Source organism: Eublepharis macularius, chromosome 3, assembly GCF_028583425.1.
Source record: "Eublepharis macularius isolate TG4126 chromosome 3, MPM_Emac_v1.0, whole genome shotgun sequence".
NCBI lineage: Eukaryota > Metazoa > Chordata > Lepidosauria > Squamata > Eublepharidae > Eublepharis > Eublepharis macularius.
Window position 1 is genome coordinate 46,787,998 of NC_072792.1, and position 21,261 is coordinate 46,809,258.

General features: G+C 44.5%; 1 protein-coding gene and 1 long non-coding RNA gene across 2 annotated transcripts in view; one reads left to right on the top strand and one right to left on the bottom strand.

Annotated features, from left to right (window-relative positions):
- F10 (coagulation factor X) overlaps positions 1-20,415 on the top strand; it is a 33,680-nt gene extending 13,265 nt beyond the window's left edge. The window contains exons 5-8 of the mRNA XM_054974640.1: positions 370-501; positions 6,591-6,883; positions 14,647-14,764; positions 17,972-20,415. Coding sequence (XP_054830615.1) covers positions 370-501; positions 6,591-6,883; positions 14,647-14,764; positions 17,972-18,534 — 1,106 coding nt within the window. The 3' untranslated portion in view covers positions 18,535-20,415. The remainder of the gene's footprint in view (positions 1-369; positions 502-6,590; positions 6,884-14,646; positions 14,765-17,971) is intronic.
- Positions 4,175-5,472, bottom strand: LOC129326472 (uncharacterized). The gene is made up of 3 exons (XR_008596697.1): positions 5,396-5,472; positions 4,748-4,882; positions 4,175-4,259 (listed from the first exon to the last, which is right to left on the bottom strand). It is a non-coding gene; the product is annotated as an uncharacterized LOC129326472 (long non-coding RNA).
- Positions 20,416-21,261: the final 846 nt, after the last annotated feature.

Genomic DNA, 21,261 nt, shown 5'->3' on the forward strand with positions numbered 1-21,261 from the left:
AGAATCCCGTGTGTTTCTTCCTCATTTCCCTCTTGAGAGTTCCGCCACCTCCCAATATATGAATGTTGGATTGCACACTCCTAGTGGCAGCAGGAGCACAGAATCCCAAGTCCTTCTACCATGTAGGATCATCAACATCTCAAGCAGCTCTCAGTACTAGGAGACTGTCAATTAACTCCTAGTTGCACTCTGTGTAACTTGCCCACCTTTACGTCATCCACAGTAAGGACTTGTACCTGGGTCTTTCTAGCCTGATGTGTTCTCCATTGGCCCAGATCCATGATTGTGCTTGTTTGTGGTCTTTATGTTTGTCTGTAGAAGATAAATTTATTTCCTTTCCGTGTTTTTATTCACCTATGTTTTATGCAGTCATCCAAAAGTATTGCAAACTAAACAATGGTGGCTGCCATCACTTCTGCACCCTTGTAGAAAACACTGTTGTATGCACTTGCGCTGATGGATATATTCTGGGGGAAGACGGAGCATCTTGCGTTGCTACAGGTAAAGACATATAATGAGCTAAGACAATTTACAAACTTTTTTCACTTTTGATCAACTTTATTATATTATTACTTTGGCATTAATTATTTTAACTCTGCTAATATGTGATTTATTTGTATTGAGAAGCAAAGGTTATGTTGTGGTTAAGAATAGGGGTGTGCAAAGGCACACTGTTTCGGGATTCTCGTTTCGGGTATACCCATTCGGTGGCATTTTCCCACCGAATCAAGCCAAAATTGGTGGGGACCTTCCTCTAACTCCTCTCTAACAACCCCCAAGTTTCAGACCGATTGGACTTTGGGGGGCCATGTTATGGCCCCCCAAACCAGGTCCCCCTATCCTCGCCTAAGAAAGGGAAAAGTGAACGTCTTTTTAGCTTGCTGCTGCTAATCTTCTTCATTATTTCCTATGGGGAAAAAATGAAGAGGCAGGCTTGTCTTGCCACGGGTGGTATTTTGCATGCAAAATGCCCCCCAACCCTCTGGGGACCTTCTCCCACCTCTACTCCCACCCCCCACCAAGGCTCAGCCTGTTCCCACTTGGGGGGGGGCCATTTCATGGCCTCCCCAAGTAGGTGCTCTCAGCCCCCAAAGTCCACCCCCTACAGCCCCACACAAACCCAATTCCCCCCCAGCAGCCACACACAGACCCAAATCCCCACAAAGGGAACAACCCCTTTGTTCCCTATGTTGGGAACTTCTAAACTCTCTTTCTCAGGGCAATTCCGCACACCCCAGGGCAATTCCGCACAATGGTGGGCACACTTCTGAGTGCCAACTTGTCCCTGGGAAAGAGCACCTGACACACAGACAACCACCCCCTGACACCCCCACCACCTACAGAGAAGGCTGGCCAGCCTGCCCCATTGTTCCCTATGCTGGGAACCAACCTCACATCAAAGAATGAAGCACACACACACACACACACACACGATTCAAGTTTAAAAAACTTTATTTTCTCACTTTCAAAGCACAATAGGTCAACACATCACGGCAAATCACACTAACTGTCCCCCACACAAAAGGACAACACAATTCATTACACATCAAAGAATCTTTAAAAAAAAATTTTTTAACAAACTTTAAATTTTTGAACAGATTTAGGTTACATAGTAGGAGGGCACAACAGGGCATGGAAAAAGAAGTCCATTAGACAAAATTAACATAACTACTAGCTTCATACAACAAAACCACAAGACCTTTCAAAAACACCTCATGAACAGCTTAAATTTACACAGCAGTAGGGAACAAAAGGGCATGATAACAGCATGCTTGCAGTGAGTCACACTACTCAAACATAACACAACTCAATAAATATCAGACAATCACCAACGCTTCAAAACATCTGTACAAGATGTGTGTTACACAACAGGAGGGCAAAATGGGTCAAAAACACTTTCGTTCTTGAACAGATTTAGGTTACACAGTAGCAGGGCACACCCACAGGCAGGTCAGCATTGTCTTGGTCAGAAAACAACACAACTATCATGAAATAAAAAACTTATTTTCTTAACCCCTCAACACCTCTGCCATAACAAAAAAACCACACAAAGACATTTTCTCGTTCAAAATTTCTTTATCTCTATGCATGTGAGCCCATCTCCCAACCATCCCTCCATAACCAAACTTAATGGGGGGAAACCACTGCAACAAGGTCCAGGAGAACCAATGTCATTTCCTGCGGCTATGCTTTCAGTTCAGCCACACAAAGCTGGACTAGGCACTGCCCAGGCACTGCACAGTGGTATTTCTGGAGCAGTGTTGCAGAGGTTTCCCCCCACCTCCACACCAGCCTCCGCATTTACCTGGAAACATCTGCGAGACATCATCATTGGCTGGTGCCCATCCCCAACTCTTCCCGCATTCTACCCCCCCAAGCAAACCAAACAGTAACATTTCAACTTTTTTTTTTTTAATAAATAAACATTTCAACTTTGAAAAAACATTATTACAACTTTGGGGGGGGGTTAAAGAAAATGTCAGCTCTTAAAAAACATTTCAACATTTTTTGAGTTTTTTTTTAAAACAAAGATTTCAACTCTGAAAACATTTTAAACATTCCAAACAGCAGGATCTGACATTTTCCCATTTCCTAATCCCCACCTAAGCAATCCCTATCTAACCTATTTCTCCCTCCAGTGGCAATCCATGTTTCTTGGGCATTATTTTTCAGAATAAATTTGGTCCCACAGGGTCTGTCTCAGTGCTGGGAGATGTTTTGAATTCCCTTGGGGGGGGCTGCTTTCAAATTGCTGGGTGGATTCCCTTTGCCACTGGTTCCTAACCACCCTCCCTCTACTGGCCGGTTTTAACTGCGTCTACAGGGTTTTATGCAGGGGAGAGCGCGATTTCAAAGGATTGGACTCGCAGAGGATGCAGGCCACAAGTTGGGCTCACCTCCTTCTGGCTAGCTGGTGGCCATGTGGTGCCACGAACTCTCCCCCTGAAGAAGCTCCGCCTGGTGGTGCCTCTTCATGTGGGTCCTCATCCCAGACATGGAGAGATGGTGCACATCTCTGCCACGGCTGACATGCTGCCTACAACGCAGGCACTGGGCTGCTCGGGGATCCTCTGTTGTCTGGAAGTGCTTCCAGATTTCAAAGTAACAGGACAGCCCACGCTTCACAGGAGAAGCGCTTTCGGGCCCACCCTGAGGCACCTCCTGTGAGGTGCTCTGGCCGGACACACCGTGTCCCACTCTTGGCCGGGCAGTCGGGGATGGACAAGGCTGAAGGGGCAGAGACGTGGGCTCTTCCACCACAGTCTCTGCCTCTTCCTCCTGCATCCTCTCCTCCTGCACAGCCGCGAGAGGCCTGCTGCTGGCCTCAGAGGAAACTGGGGTGGATCGCCCCATAGGGGGTCTCACGGGCAGTTCCTCCAACATCCTCCGGGTTCCTGGGGTGATCGTGAGGGATGGAAAAGTCACATGTCCCACGTCCATCCCAGGAGACACCACATGCTGCCCCTCCTCCAGCAGCTGGCTCGCAACCACTGGAGCCCCTCTCTGCTTTCCTCTCTGCCATCCTTTCCCCTCACGGAAGCTACACTGACTACTCAGAAACCAAGAGAAAACAAAGGTGCACTTTGTTTTCAAGCCCTATCTACCTGCTTCTAAATCTGTTCTTCTTGTGGCTCTGTAACTTGTCTTGGAGATGGTCACTCAAATCTCTTTTTAAACAACCCTATTTATGTTGGGGGACCTGAGCCTGCCAAACAGCTGAATTCCTCCGGAATTGAGCTGGCCCTATACTCCAATAACAACAAGTGAAAGCCTTATACACTAACAACACTAGTATGCCCGGGCCGGCCTGGCTCCACCACGGGTGCTAGAGATGGGCAGTGGAACCCTAGTTAGGGGGTCAGTAATGGGAAGCCTATTAACAGCTATTCAAAATTTGTATGTAGAAATCAAATATAACCTAACTCTCACTCGCTAATGCTTTTCCTGCTGAATCCCTATTTAATGTTTTAAAAAAACTAATCTTGGTTCCCTGATCGATTAGGTTGAGGGCAATTAGCCACTGAATGCCTATTAACTGGCCTACCTACCTAAGACACTATTTAGTGGAAACAATGTTTCTGTGGTGTGTCTGTGTGGGGTGTGGATGCGGTGTTCTGAAAATGTACCTCTCCCCTCCCAAGCTAGCAAAAACCCACCCCTAAGCCCACCCTGCTGTAAACCCACAGACTCACTCACCAGTCCTGCAGTCCAGCGAAGTTCAGGCAGTCGTGCAGCTGGTCCTCCTCTCCTCCGCGATGCTGTTAAGAAAGTTGGAATGTTAACAGAGTCACACACGCTGTACCCACAACCCCTAAAAGTCAAGGCCCAGATCTGCTTTGGGCCTAGACAGTCATGAAACCACTGTGAGGAAGCTGTGCCAGAGTTAAAAATCAGGTGGCGTGCAGGAACCCCCCCCCCCCAGAAAGGCTAGGCCCAGCCAGTGGAAAAACACAACACACCCACCCTGCAGAGCAGGCCTGTGTGGGCCAGAAACTGGCACACTCGTTTTTAAGCCTGGGAAGCATTAAATCAAGCCCACAGTCAAGCATAACACAGGAAACATTAAATCAAGCAAGCACAACAAGCAGTACTGAACCCCCCTCCCACCCCCAAACATTGTCCTCTTGCCCAACCAGAAAATGTCCTCCTAGCCCAAGCCATGAAGACCAAATTGAAACATATACTAGCAGATTGGCCCAGCAGCAGCAATAAATTTCCAAAAAGAAATTTTTAAAAAAATCCCTACCAGTCCTCCTCTCCGTATGTCCAGCAGCAAAGTTGATCCTCCACACTCAGAGGTCTCCAGGCCGATGTCCTCCAGGTGCAGTCCAGTCCAGAAGAAGTCCACGAAGTCAGTCTCTCAGCAACAGTCAACTGCAACCTGTTTGTGAAGCATAATTGTAAGTGCCAGCCAGCAGAAAGACACCGGAGGCACCCAGCAGAGCTGCAGGCCCGTGTGTAGTCCAGAAGCTGGCACACTTGTTTAAGAGCCTGGGAAGCATTAGCTCAAGGGCACCAGAACCAGCAAAGCAAGCTACCCATCCTGTTTGTGAAGCATAATTGTGAGTGCCAGCCAGCAGAAAGGCACCAAAGGCACCCAGCAGAGCTTCTGGACTGTGTAAGCCAGAAGCTGGCACACTGGTTTTTTACGCCTGGGAAACATTAGATCAAGCCCACACTCAAGCATAACAAAAGAAACATTAAATCTAGCAAGCACAACAAGCATCATTGAACCCCCACCCCCACCCCCAAACATTGTCCTCTTGCCCAACCTGAAAATGTCCCCCCAGGCCAAGCCAAGACTAAACTGAAACATCTTTTTGCAGAGGCAGGCCATAGCAGTACATTGGCCCAGCACCAATAAATTTAAAAATTTTTTAAAAAAGATTCCTACCAGGCCTCCTCTCCGTATGTCCAGCACAGTTGATCCTCCAGGCAGTTGTCCTCCAGATGCGGTCTCTCTCCTCTCAGTCCTCTCTCAGTCAACAGTCAGTGAGCAACAGAGCTGTCCCAGTCTTGCCACAAATTTAAATCCCCTGCTGCAGCCTCAGCCAAAGATTTGAATCTATTGGCTGGCAGAAGGATGCAGCAGTGGGATTGGTGACTCCTAAAGTCCCCCCTCCCTTGCATGACCTCCCACACACTCCTACAGTCACCCTCCCTCCTGCTCCCCCTCCCCTACCTGATCATTTTGGCAGGAATCTCTGCTGGCATTGCTTTGCAAATGCAAAGTGCAATGCTATCAATGCACCTTGCATTTGCAAAGCAAAGGATTCCCTCCTATGCAAGAGGGGTGAGGGGTGAAAGAAGGAGTGAGTCACTCACACCTTCTCCCCCCCTCCCCTCTTCTAAGAGCCTGCAGGAAGCTTTAGCTTCCAGCAGGATTTTGCTAGACGCTTGCAAAGGCAAACACCTAGCAAAATCAAAATGGCGTTCTCGGTTTCCGAAAAAAAAACCGAAACAACCCGAAACATTCCAGGTTTTGTTGTTTCGGGTTTTTTTCGGGTATCTGAAACCCGAACTGCACACCCCTAGTTAAGAGTCAGCAAAGAGACATTTTTTATCACAAGTAAATTGTCTAATCTTAAAGCAGATTATTTGATCACATCTTTTGCCTTATAAAGGAAAAAAAAGTCTTTACTCTGCTTTCTTAAAGATAACATTTTTTAAAATAATAAAATATTTGCCTAGATAACTCTTACCATTACACAGTTGAGATAATATAGAATCCTCATGTCTCCAACACAAAGGGAGATTTCCAGGACTTCCTTTTCTCTTCCTACCACGATTCATCTAGGTGATGTGGAGAAAAATAGGGTTTGGTTTTCCAGAAAGTGTCACATCAGCTATGTGACATCACTTCTGGGTATTTGCTGGAAGTGATGTCATGTCATTGGTGTAACGTCCTACTCCTCTGTCCCTGCCCACTCCCTCTCCAGCTGCCATGGGTCTTCTCAGTCAGATACACACCACTGAACTTAATCCCAGTTATACTAATTGCTAGGCATGATTGAAAAGGCTCACTTCATTGTTTCTTGGATGCATATTAGTTTTACCAATACATTTTACATGCTGCAATGTTTTTCTAGGAAGTTTTCCCTGTGGTCAAATTACAATGAAAAAAGAAGTACCAAAAAAAAAGAGGGAAGCAAATTCATTTGGAGACATGATTGAGTATGAAGACACAGAGTTGATTTATGATGATTCATTGAGTGACCAGAATTTCACCAGTGACCAGAATTCCTACACTCCTAGCACCTCCGTACGCGTCCAGGGTGGCACCTCGCTCAACAGTGCACAGAATAACTCAAAAACAGAGATTAAACCTGGTGGGAGAGTAGTTGGCGGAGAAAATTGTAAGCCAGGCGAATGTCCATGGCAGGTAAGTGCATGTGTTATATACCTTGTTGGGCCACTTACTAGCTTTTTTAATTGAAGGATTGTTTAACAATTAACATTTATATATTAAATATATACAGGGGTCATTTCGTAGAAAAAGAGCTGGAGGAACTCATTAACATAACTCATTAGCATATGCCACACCTCTTCCCATCCCCAGAAGTGATTCATTAGCATAACTGATTTGCATATGCCACACCCCCTTACATCACCTATCCTGGCTGTTTTGGACCCAGTCCTGGCCATTCAGGGCCGAAATTGGGCCCAAAATGGCAAAAAGGCACTGAAAATGGCCGGAAAGGGGCCCAAAATGGTTAGGATCGGGCCGCTGCTGAGTGGGAGAGTGATCTACCACCTGTCAGAGGCCCTATCCGGGCCATTTTGGCCCCAATCCAGGCAGAAACGAGCCCAAAATGGCCGAGAGTCAGGTGAGCAGGGCCACCTGACATGTGACCTCTTTGGGGAACTACCGGAACTGCGTTCTTGTGCATTCCCCCTCGAAATGAGCCCTAGATATAGATATAGATATAGATATAGATATAGATATAGATATAGATATAGATATAGATATAGATATAGATATAGATATAGATATAGATATAGATATAGATATAGATATAGATATAGATATAGAGAGTAAAAACACATTAAAAACCTATCTAGAAATACCTATGTCCAGTAGGAAGTAGACAAATTGAAATATGAAACAAATATTGTGATGAAACTGGCCGTCTCATGCTTCAAGAAACATGTCTTGTGGGAGGCCAATGTTTCACAAAATCCATGATCTTTTGGGCCGTTTTGTGTGTTTCATGATCAATTCATAACACCAGACAGGCCGGCTCCAATCTATTGATTCCCTAAGTAATGAAGGGCAGGAAAGTCTGCAGATCTTTCATTGCCCAATCTTAGCCTTCTGCCAACTGGAGAGAGCTCCCATTTTGCCCTATACAGCAAGAAGCAGGGGATGGCTACTGAGGAGATAGGCCTTCTGTAGTCACGGGAACACCTATCTCTTCCCTCCAAACTCTGATGGGCAGGTCTGTCTGCCAACAAGTGAGCTCCTGTTCTGCTCTATGTGAGCAATCTTATTTAAGGCACAGCTCTTCCTCGTGCTTTCAGTTTCAGCACAGACAGAGGGAGGATCTGCTGTTGCTGGAATTTGGGAGTGAGGGAGTGGAATTGGGAGATTTTGGAAAGAGAGAGTGGAGATCTTTTGGGAAGCATTTGGGAGCTTTTTGGGAAGAGTGGATTTCGGAGCTTGCTGGGAAGGTCTTTTAGGTAAAGGTGCCTTTTTTCCTCCACCCTCACCCCTTTATCAGACCTTTGCCGGGCTCTGGGGCCTAGCTTGACTCTGAGGCCTCTGGCAGCACTTCCCTTCCCACTGACCTTCCCGATCAACATATTGCAAACTGAGAGGGTAGATGGAGGAGAGCCTGCTGAAGTCTCCCTGCGAGTTTGGCATCTCTGGGTATGAAGGAGGCCCTTGAAATGCCCTGGGTTCTAATGAATCAGGAACCTAACGAACCATTTTGGAAACATGTCAGTTTCATAAAATTTCATAATTCGTGATCCTTGGATTGCGATGAAACATGAAACTCTTGTTTTTTCCCCATTTCATGCCCATGTCTAGTAGGAAGACAGTCTCCCTTTGCCCAGACTCAGGCTCAATATATGTGGTTGTGAGGTGGCAGCTGTGCAGAAATGTGTTCAGTTGGTTTCACCCTTGAGAGAAGAAGTCTGAAAAATCCACCCTTAATGGCCACTTTATAAAAAGTTGTTGGAGCTGTACTCTCCAAAGGCCGTAGTTCATGGTCTAACAGTATGATCCTAAGAAGAGTTACTCCAGTCTAAGCCAATTGAAAACAATGAGCTTAGACTGCAGTAACTCCACTTAGAATTAAACGGTAATAGATGGGATCCCAAGAACCACAAATGGATTCCCTCACATAAACTGGAGTTTTCTAGCACCCCCTTCAGGATACCTGCTGAAAAATCACTACTTATGTTTTTTTTCCTGAAGATAATGAAATGGAAGTTGTGAATTTTGGCCCCTTCACGATGCTCATTGCAGACATGTGCAACATTGATTTGCCTCAGGGTCATGCAGGGAAAGGGTAGCCCTAGAACTTCTGTTTGAAATTGGCACCCCTGTACTGCTGTTAACATTTTAGAGAAACGTCGGGGAAGCAAGTTTCAAATAGTGAAACCAAGGGGACATGGGCTGTTTCCAGATGACTTACCTTCCCCCGGAACGTCGCACCTCGTTGCGGTGAAAATGCGAAATATCACATTTCCTCTCGTGAGTTTTGCACGACATCGTGCAAAATTCGCGAGAGGAAATGCGATATTTCGCATTTTCACCGCAACAAGGCGCGACGTTCCAGGGGAAGGTAAGTCATCTGGAAACGGCCATGTTATAACAACAACAACATTTGATTTATATACCGCCCTTCAGGACAACTTAATGCCCACTCAGAGCGGTTTACAAAGTATGTTATAATCCCCACAACAAAACACCCTGTGAGGTGGTTGGGGCTGAGAGAGCTCCAGAGAGCCGTGACTAGCCCAAGGTCACCCAGCTGGCTTCAAGTGGAGGAGTGGGGAATCAAACCAGGCTCTCCAGATTAGAGTCCCACAACCACTACACCAAACTGGCTCTCTGTTAAATTCTCTCTCCTTTCCTTCATGGCCTCAAGGTAAACCGAGGCTAGCAGCATGAGCCTGCAGTGCATTTAGAGGATGGACAGAGATGCATGGGTTTTTCTCTTGATGGTTACAGCCCTCAGACAGCACAGGGTTACAGTCAAATGTGAAAACCACTTAACTTGTTTTCAAAATCTAGTGGAGAAGTACAATTTTTTTGCTTCTCTCCTCTCAGTCTCATCTGAAACAATGAACTATTAAATCAAACACTAATAAAGCAATTACATCAAACTTAAATGTTCCAATCAAACAATGAGAGACAGTGCTGTGTAAGGGTTAGAGTGTCAGACTAGGATCTGGGAAGCCCAGGTTTGCATCCTCTATCAGCTTGCTGGGTGACATTGAGCCAGACACACACACTCAGACCAACCTGTCTCACAGGGTTCTTGTGAGGATAAAATGGAGGTGAGATCAAAGTAAGCCACTTTAGTTATTCACTTGGTAGAAAGGAAATGAAGTAAACAAATATATGAAATAAATAAAATAAACAATAACTAAATAACAATTTGTCATATTAGAGATTATAGTTATTCCTCTAAGCCCCAGCTCCTCAGATGTATTGTGAGGATAATAAAAACTGATTTTGTTCACTGCTCTGAGTAGCCACTAATCTGTCTGGATTGGAACAATGGTATATAAATGAACTATTATCAAGAACCATTGTGGCAGTGATCTTCAACATTTCACCTACAATTTTTGCATATGGCAACTATAAATAGTTTTTTGGGGGCAGGGTCTGCTGGTTAATGTGGGAGGGATTTGAATATTGGTCACTAGGGTTCCCATTCTCCAGGTGTGGGTGAGGGATCCCCAGCTCCCATCCTCCTCTCTCCTGGCCAGCAGGGGAGAAAGGCGTGGGAACAGGCCCAGGATCTCCACAGTGTACTCCCACATGCTCTGGAGCACTTCCTTATCATGCCAGGAAGATGTTATTCCCAGCGCAGCACAGAAGCACAAGCTCACACCAGGGGCCAATTTAGTAAAAATCTGCCCCCCCCCCCAATTTAGCATTGGGGCCTGATTTTGATCAAATTAGCCCCTAGCGCAACCCATTGCTTCTTTGTCATGCCAGGAATGACATCATCACCAGAGTGACATGGAAGTGCATATATGCACACTCCCATCATTCCCCCTCTGCTTTGAGCCCCAGGGGACCTAGCATCCCTATTTGTCATCATGGTTAAAAACATAGGACTCTAAAACAACATGGAGGGCTGGATGGGTATATGAAGCGTGATATGATTGGATGGTAGGTGTACTTTAGGGGTACTTTAGCAGTGAACTACAGTTTTTAGTCAGAGTGTTGCAGGAAAGTAGTCAGTCTATCAGGGAGTCTGTCAGGTTCACTGTTGTCAGCACTCACCGTCTCTGCTGCTGGGCGGGGCATCAGCCAGACTGGCCCTGACATCAGAGGGGTGCCAGGGATGCTGCAGGGCCCTGCTCTGTGGAAGGAGGGGCAGTATGTCTCACCCAGTCTCCCTCTCAGTCCACTCGCTGGCCTGCTCAATCTGGCCTGCTCACCCTCTGCACTCTCCACCATCCCTTCATCCAAGAACTCTCCTCCAAGTCTCTGCTCATGCACAGCTCTCCTCCAACTCCACACCACCCCAGGGCTCTTCCCAGCCATCCTTTATAGGGCTTCCTTTCCCCCACCCCGCCCTCCTTTCAGCCTGGATCTGGGCTGCCCCAAGTAGTTGCAGCTGGGGTAGCTGATCTGGCTCCATTGACCAGCACCAGCTGTGTCTTGTTCCCTGGCTGTCAAGCCTCCCTGACTCTGCTGATTGCTGAATGCAGGCCCAGCTGCAGCCTCTTGGCTGGCTGCCCAGCTCCTCCCCCAGAATGCCTGTGGCAGCTCTACCTGGGGTTGCTTGGCTTCTGGCACTCCCTGAGCCTGGCTGTTGCCTTCTGGCTGGTGTATGGGCTGGGGCATGGCTCTGAGCTGTTGGGGTGGCTTCTCCTCCTCAGGTAAGGGCTCTGCTTGGGCAGCTGCTGGGTCCCTATTTCCCCTGCCCTGGCCTTCTCCCTCTACTTTGCTCAGCTCCCTGCCTTTGTTGCCAAGTAGGCCCCCTCCCCTGCTTTAAAGCCTGCTATGAACTGTGTTAAAGTTTCCTGCGTTACTGTTTCACTGCTGCACAAAGATTGCTTTGCACGTGTGTGCTCTGATACACGTGTCAGTTTCCTGCCTGCGTGTCAATTACCCTGCTGCTGTAATAGACTGTGTAGTTTACTGACTCCATGTTTGGATAACTGCACAAAGGACTCTCTTTCTGGGCAGCCCTGCCCTGACCTGTATCTGGAATTCCCAGTGTGTGTTTGGACTCTGTTACAAGTGTGCCCCGTGCCTGCATTGCCATCTGCCACGGACCGTGCCTGTTCCCTGCTTTGGACTGTGTTTTAAAGTGTTGTTCCCGCTGCCTCCATGGAAGCCTGCCTCATATGGGCCCAAGCCGCTGCTAGCAGCCGGGCGCCTGCCGGGGAAACCTCCAGCGAGCCTGGCTAGGTGCTCCCTGGTCAGTTCCCGCCTGGAGCCTCCCGCGGGCCGGTCCCCGAGCTTGCCCTCGCTACCGGGCAACCTGCAAACCAGCCCCAGCTATGCCCAGCCGGCATCCATGTTCCTAGGCAGCCAGAAGACCCTGAGAGGAAGACTGCTTTGGGAAGCCATTTCGGCGAAGCGGGCACACCACGTCCGCAGCGAGAGCCCCTCGCCCCGCTCTGTATATCTTAGGAGCCACCCCGGAGAAGAACTAAGTGCCGACCATCCCAAGCACTTAGAGAATGCATCTCAAAGAAACCTCTGCATTCCAGAGCTGATGACATCAGGACAAGCCCTGTCCGCTGGAACATCTTTTCAGCCCACTTGGATTTCCCCCTCCCTCTTTTGTCCCCTCTTCCTGAGGTGTCACTTATCACAATCTGATTACCAAAGTGGCCCATCCAAGCCATTCAGTAGCCCATTAGAACCTTTGTTTTAAACTGTGAGAACCACCAAGTACAGCACCAGCCCCAGGGTACGTTTTGGGGTATTTAAGCTGGTCTCCCAGACCACTCGGGGCTTAGGCCATTCCTGTCCAGAACCCCTCGCTGTCTGTGGCCTCGGCCATTCCCTATCCAGACCTCCTTGCTGTCCATCTGTGGTTCCAGTGCTGGCATTGGGCCACCCCCCCTCGCTGTTGTGTCTCTGCTTCGCTTCAGGATAAGTGAGTATTCCCCCTATCATCGTTGGGAACCAGCTAATGCTAACGTCTCTGTATTTCCTACTCTGTATTTCTTAGATCTTGTATGTTCTCTTGTATGCTTGTGCAAGTTTAGGCTTACGCCACACTGAATACACGTGTTTGGAACCTATTTGCTGTCTGCCTCTTTTTCACTAGAGTGTCTGGGATCGGGACCTCCGTATACATAGGTTATGATCCGCGCTTAATTTTAAGTTACAGACTGCTACAGCTAATTCCCCATTATAATAAAGAGCAGTTCTGGTAACACCTTCTCCCTGGATGGTGGGGCTAGCTGGCCTCACCCTGCCCCTTCTAGCCCCCTGGGGCCTTGGACCTTCGCCCCTTGCCCCTGGCATAGGCAGGTTCTGGCTCTGATGGCTGCCTCCCAGTTGCCTCCCCATGCTTCCTCCTGGCAACGCTGGGGGCTGTGCCTCAGACCCTGGACAACTGTGTCTGTGTGGAAAAGCCTGAGGAATTTGTATCTGAGTGGGTAAAGGGAGTTCTTATTCTGTTAGTGAAGAGGTGAGGAAAATGAGTCTTTATGAATGGGTCTGTTTATTATTTCTATCCTAAGTGGGAACTGTATGGAAAATTAATCTTTGTAATAGGGTCTGTGAACATTTAAGAATCTATACCTAATTTGAAACCACCAAGCTTATGAACCTATTCTGAAACCAATATGCTCATTAATACTCTGCAACCATTATGCATCTGTACTTATAAATAAATTCTATTTTGGGCTAACCAAACAAATGTTTCATCTGGAATATAGGATCCCTTTTTTTACCTCACAGCCACCCCTACATGCTGATCATTCTGTCATTCTGCCATTTATAACTAAGTCTTTCTGTATTACAAGACAAACTGGCAGCAAAACCATTTTGAAAGACAAAACCTGAAGCAGGGAGGCAGCATAATACAGGCCATTTCTAAGAATTATAGCAAGGTGCTTTTACAGGAGTTACAATGTACAAGTCACATAAGGCAGTAAAACACCAAAACAACTATTAACAATAATAAATCCCTCTCAGAATTTCACTAGACAATTAACATACATAACGAACAAAAAATATACAACTAATACCAAATTTTTGCATTCTTAAAAAAATCTACTTTTTAAATATGATCAATGACTTTAGTTGAAATATGAATATGGTAGATTCCAGTAATCTGGAGTTTGATTTTATTATTAGCTTCCTTTGTTTTATTTTGTCAAAACTCGTCTAGAATAATTTCACCAGAATACTGTACTCGTGCCCACTATTCATTGCTTTGGGGGAAAATGGTAACATTCAACAACAACAGGAATAACATTTGATTTATATACCGCCCTTCAGGACAACTTAACACCCACTCAGAGTGATTTACAAAGTGTGATTATCCCCACAACAAAACACCCTGTGAGGTAGGTGGGGCTGAGAGAGCTCCAGAGAACTGTGACTAGCCGAAGGTCACCCAGCTGGCTACAAGCAGAGCAGTGGGGAATCAAACCTGGATCTCCAGATTAGAGTTCTGCTGCTCTTAACCACTACACCAAACTGGCCCAAGTGGTTTTAGGATGCGTTGCATGTGCCAATATGTCCTGAGGTAGGATTGTGAAGTAAGCAAGTTTTTGTCTCTTCCTTCCCTTGTATGTCTTGAGTTGTATTTAATTTGGAAACCTGAGGGTGAGGCCTGTGTCTTATATTTTGCTTAATTTAGAGCATCTGATTTTTGTAGGTACTCTAGAAACAACAAACATAAATAAATAATAAAATAAAAGTTATGATTAAAGTTTTTTTCAGTCTTCAAATCTTGTTTTTCTAATACCTTTGTTTCTTTTCAGGCACTTCTCATAACTGAAGATGGTGATGGGTTTTGTGGAGGAACAGTTTTGAACCAGTTTTTTGTGCTCACTGCAGCTCACTGTATAAACCAAACAAAATCAATTAAAGTTATTTTAGGTAGGTCTTCATAACCATTTGAGGTTTTTAAAAATGACTTTTCAGAGATACTTAATTAAACATAACACCTATAAGCTGGGGCCTTAGAGTCCCCAGAAAGTGGGAAGAATTTAGAAATACCACCACACTCTTCAAAACTTTCTCTTTCTTTTCTTTCTTTCAAGATTTATCCCACCTTAACTGTTTAGATTCAAAATAGCTAACAAAACAACAGCAATAGGCAAACAAGGTGATTTCCCATTACCTTTTGTTTTCCTTTAACTGGCTGTCAGAATGTTCTCAACACTCTGTATTCCTGGAACATATCAAGTCCTCATCAGACAAGGCTTTTAGTATTACTTTTCTTTTTTTTGCTAATTTACAGTTTGATTAATTGTGGAGTGTGGTGAGATTTCTGAATTGCCCTCCTACCCCATGACTTCTTGTAGGTCCCCATCTTGTAAACATTATATTGCTGCTTGCATAGGGAGTCCCACTACCTTGTCTTTGGGTGGCCCCATTGTGCAGCTTTTGTTATCCACACAGGGGGCCAACATCTTACTATTAGATATACTGAATAAATGAGTTTTACAGGAGTTATCAGAAATAAAATGAATTCTCCTTTTAATCCTAAAGATATTTTCTTCTTGAATAATATACAATGGCATTCTCCCTTTCGTGCTTATTTAAAACAAACTTTGTATCAAAGTTTGGGCATGTAACCTAAAAAATATCCCTTATTTCTAGCTATATTTATGTACTTTTTTCTTACCTGACAAGTTCAGTAGGTGCAGTTTTTTTCTCCATCATATCAAGCCAGTAGAAATCTGTTGATTTCTGTGTGAAATTCAGCAGTTAAGGGATCGGGCCAGGAAAAGGAAGTAAGCATTAAATTTTATGAAATTCAGGGAGAGATTATTTGTGGCAAATGCATGAACATTTTAAACCTAAGGCCAGGAGTATGGGCTTAATAATAACCTGGTGAATTTTATTTACATTTTAGCTGGTCTCTTCATATAGTACTAAAAGCAGCGTATATAAAACTATAAAAGATATTAAGCATACCCAAAATGTAGCAAGCAGAAATACAAAATATTTGTATATCACTAAATCTGCAAATATTAAAATGAATCAGAAATCTTATAAAACAAATTATAGAAGAACACTTCTGTAAACAGAAGAACCTTTCTATTGTTACCAGAACTGTTATTTTATGGGGAAATTAGCGCGCAGTCTGGGTTAAATTAGTACGGATCTTAACCAACTATACCAGAGTCTGTCTTCTAGATTACTTGTGCAATAAAGAGAGTCAGTGGCTAATAAGTATAAAATGTATTTGCTAGAAATGTTGCGTATGCCTACAATAGCACATACAAGCAAAGTACATACACGAGCTAAGAAATAAAGAGTAGGAAAACAGAGCCGTTTGCATTAGCAGGTAACCCACTTGAGATCGAAGAAGCGGGGTGATATGTACCTGATCACGGTGAGAAGCAAAGGCGTAGCAGCGAGGTGGGGTGGTATCTAATACCTGCACTAGATACGCAGAGCGACGGTTGGGGTTCAGGAGAGGAATGGCACACGCCTCATGGCAGGGGAAGCCTGCTTAAGTACCCAAAAACGTACCCTGAGGCGAGTGCCTTCCATGTGGTTCTCAGGAGGGGAAACAAAGGCTTAATGGGTCGACAACTATCGCTAATGGGCCACTTTAGTGTCTGAATATATGATTGTGACACCTCGGGAAGAGGGGACAAAGGAGGGGAGGGGAGTGCTGGGCGGGTTGATTGAATCTGCCAGGAAGCTGGATTTGTCTTGATGGCATCAGCTCTGGAATGTGGTGGTTGTATTGAGATGTGTCCATTAGGTGTTCTGGACAGCTGGCACGTAGCTTCCATTCCAGGGCAGCTTCCAGCGATATGCATAGCAGGGCGAGGCTGGGCTCCGTGGTCGTGACAGGAGTCGGGTTTTGCGATGGCAGCCTCAGAGTAAACTGCCCATGTTGGTTCTTTGCTGCCTGGGAACATGGCTTCTTCCTTGGCACGTCTCGTGGGCTGGCTAGCAGGCTTCCCGGTGGCAGGGGCAGACCCAGTCACCGTCCTGCAAGGGGCCCTCCACGGGAACTGACCAGGGGGTGCCTGGCCAGGCTCGTGGAGGGTCCCTCCTGCTGGCACTGTGCTGCTAATGGTATGGCTCTGGGCCCAGGTGAGGTAGGTGTCCAAGGTGGCAGGAAACAGGCATAGGTGACATAGTCCTTAACAGCAGAGAGGATATGAAACAGGCACAGGCAATACTGCCTCTAGCAGAGTCTCTGGTGGAGCCTCAAAAAGGCACCATGGGAAGTTGGCATAGTCCATGGTGGGTTCCATAAACAAAAGGGGGGGGAAGGTCCCTGGCAACAATATTTGCTTTTAAAAATCTGCAGACAGTCTCAGATGTGTCTTATCAGAAAGAATTCCATAGGGTAGAGTTCACAATAGAGATCTCAGCATCCCATCAGTGTTACCTCTCAATCAAGAAAGATGGGAGTGAGCTCAATAGAGAGTGGGGAAACTCCCTCTGTTTCTTAGGATCCAGGCCCTCAAAATCTGTATGACCAATGTATGTTGAGTGCATTCACATAAGCTTTTAAAGAACTAAATATGCATTTAATTCAGTGTTCTCATGTGCATTCTTTCAGAATAATTTTATCTTTTAAAATCTATGCTACTGATTGGAACAAGTGGAAATATAGGAAAAATACCAGCACAGGAGTCTCTCCATATCACACCATTCCTGTTCCTAGAAAAAGAACAATTTCCTTGGCTTATGTTTCTAGCATCAAATGGTGAAGCAGGAAAGCTCCTGTTCCAATGTGCTTTTGTTTAAGATATGCATGGTTCCGGTGATGGAGCTCCAGCTTTCTTGCATCAAAACTGTACTCATCATGACAGCAATGCAAAGTTAAAGCTGAGATGTCTCGTGATGTGAGATCTCAAGTCCTCTCTGTGATTGGAGAAACCTGAAAGTTGATTTTTCCAGTCCATGTCTTGGGTGTTTGGCTCTGACATTACAGCTTTTGTGCTCCTATGAATGGTACATTTTTATAATGTTTGTCTTTGGGCCCGTTCTCTCTCTCACACACACATGCTCACACTTCTACTTAAAAACAAATTAAGCAATTTCAAGACCAACATATTAGCACACAATAATTCAATCACATAATAACTCTACTGTATTGACTTCACACAGGGGAAGTAGACATCGCTGCAAGAGAAAGAACCGGCACACTTTATGCTGTGGAAAAAATATTTGTGCATCAAAAATTTGTATTGCAAACTTATGACTACGATATTGCCCTCATTAAGCTGAAGAGTCCCATCCAGTTTTCAGAAAATGTTACTGCTGCATGTCTTCCCACTCCAGACTTTGCAAATCAAATCTTAATGGCTCAAGAGACAGGCACCATTAGTGGGTTTGGACGCATCCAGGAAAGAGGTCGGCAGTCCACCAGGCTTCGAGTTGTTAAACTACCGTATGTCGATAGGAATACCTGCAAGCAATCAAGCAATTTTGCAATCACCGAAAATATGTTCTGTGCTGGCTATGATACAATTGCAAAGGATGCATGTCAGGGGGACAGCGGAGGCCCTCATGTAACTGAATACAAGGGCACTTATTTTGTCACTGGTATTGTGAGCTGGGGAGAAGGGTGCGCAAGAACAGGAAAATATGGGGTTTATACAAAAGTATCAAAATTCATAATGTGGATCAAGAGAATTATGGCTCGAGCCATGCAAGGCAAGGTTGCATAAACAGGGCAGCTGTTGCCTGTTTTGGTGAACATAGGACTATTCATCAGTGAATTCTGTTTAGAACTTCCAAAGTCACTGCAATTTGCTGTTGTGTTCTTCACATAGTTTGCCTCTTATCTTGCTATAGTCGAGTTCCCACACATTTATACTGGCAGGTTTGAAGGGGGGGGGGTTGTTTCAGTTCTTACCTCTTGTGAGTCACCCATTTCAATTGATTCCCAAGCTCCTGAATGGAGCCTTTGACTGACCCAAAGGGATATGGGAATAGAATCACAATGATGATGATACAGTTCCATTTTTAAAGCAATCAGGTGCTGATAATATTCAACCATTAATAGAGAGATTCGGTGTACTTTTTAAAAAAAGGATATCACAATTAAATCAAGCATTTTTATATCAGAAAATGTGGGTGTTGGAAAAGTTTAGAAACTTTTCAGATTTGTGAATTCAGCTAAATGGTTTTTTTTTTAATCCACATTTGAGTTAGCACTTGGACAAATTTTGACTGCAATTAATTTACTTGGACAGTGCGTTATTTACAATTAAGATTTCAGTAATATTTTTAACATTAGTATAAATTCCCTGCTTTAAAACTTTGTTTCTTGACATCATAATTATAGCAAGATAAGGACTCCTAAATTTAGATGGATTAAATGGAGGAATTAAGGACATGCTTAACTTCTATGATAACCAATGGGAATTAAAAGTAAGTAATATTGCATTACTGATATATACAGTGCTTTTTTTCTAAAAAAAGTTTTAGGGGTACTCTCAGTTTGACTCAAGAAAATCACCATTTTATAGTTCAAATTTTTACTTTCTCCCATTAGATTCACAAAATGTTTAGGGGTATGCGTACCCCCTGAAAAAAAGCACTGGATATATCACATACCAATGATGAAGTCTAGGATCACGGACCTATTAACTAGCTGAATTAAAACTAAATATAAGCAAAAGCATCATAAATTAGCAGAGAAATGCTTCGGAATTGAAGTAGGGGGTAGCTTTACTGCTTTGTTTTTAAAGAGATACTTTCTGTGCTGAAGTCTATAAAGAAAAAGGAAGGAAGCAAAACAGCCACAGTAGTATTCATTGCCATTAATATCCCAAATAGTATCCAAAATAGGTGATAGACCACCTAATTTTACATAGCAACCCCAATGACAATGAATGTGTGTCCTGGAAAAAATTTAAAATGTAGCACACCTGCTTATGGGAGAAAGTATTGATATCCCTGCATGGGAAGACTGGTGTGCCGCATCAACAATACCTGCATAAACACAAACCAATCCTGTACATACAAACTTACAAACTAAGTCCCACTGAGGTTAATGTAATTAATCCAAAATAAATGATCGTATGTGGAAAACAATTCACCTGAAAAGGCCCCTAGATTCTAGCTTTTCTGTGATATCTGAAGCTGAAGTCACAGCCAGTTCATACAGTTAGTTTAATGTAATGGTTTGGATGGCGGGTGAAACCGCTACAGCTGACTTTTTTTTTTTGACACAGTGGTTGAGCCTATGAATGTGTAGTATGGTACAATTTGCCACCTTAAGATCTGATACATATTTTAAAGACTTTCTATAAATGCTGGAATGCATCCTTTATGCCTCAGGGCACTCAAGTCATGCCTTTGGTCAACAACTAGTTTCAGAAGGGAATTAAGGTCGTGGGCCAAAATCCTATCTTCCAAAGAGGCTAGCTGATAAAAACAATATGACCACCATAAAGCCTATACAACTTGGCTGTCAATTTTGAAAAAAAAAACCTTGGTGGATTATTCATATGTATTTTACTTCTTCTGTTTCACAATATTTTCCATAATTCCATATTCTCATTTGTTCTGTATGCAATAGTAAAACAATATGTTAGAAGTTTCTTTTGGAAAATGCTGTCTTCTTATCCATTAGCATTCACAAATGGATGGACAATGATAAAGGACAATGTGTTTTGTTGTGTTTGTTACTGTGAAGTCAAGTCATATATGTGCAATACAGGGGAGACATCTGTATCTTCTGCATTCTGTAAGCCCATAGGGAAGTTCCATCCTTTGTCACTAAGGTTCTGAGATCTTGCGATGAGATTTTAAGATGCAATTTGAAAGCTTTGGCATCAAATATAGCTTTTTTTGAAAGTTCCCCATGTCAGCCAAATGCGTAGCATTTGATGACACCATAACAGCAGCAACAGTTCTGGGCAAGGCAGAAGGTGCAGTGCTTAGGCAGACTTGCAAGGCCCCTGAACATAACATCGAATAATAAAGCAGTAGGTCCATCTATTAATTAGAAAAGCAGAAAACTAGGCAACCTACAGGCACGGTGGGAATTTTACACACATGGTGCACTTCTGATATGCAGAAAAGACATCGTAAAACTGTTTTTAAAAGCCAAATAATTTGGGAAGGACTAAATATGTTGGGGCAAGCATAGAATGTTGTGGTTCTTGAGGAACAATTAAAGGGAAAGGAGGGAAAGGGGGAATAATTCATTTTAACCCCCTTATTGAAGCTTGGCATTAGAGATATTTTGGAAGAGCTGAGGTGTGAGCAAATGCACTGTTCCAGCTCTGAGCACAAAAAGATACTTTTTGGGGGGAGAGGACCTGCTGCCTTCTTCCAAGCTCAGATTGATGGTGAGGTATTAGTGTTAAGAGTCCTAGTGGAATTTTTCAAGAGAGGCTCCTTCCCATGGGTGATAAAAAATAAATACAGGAACCACAAGTGTA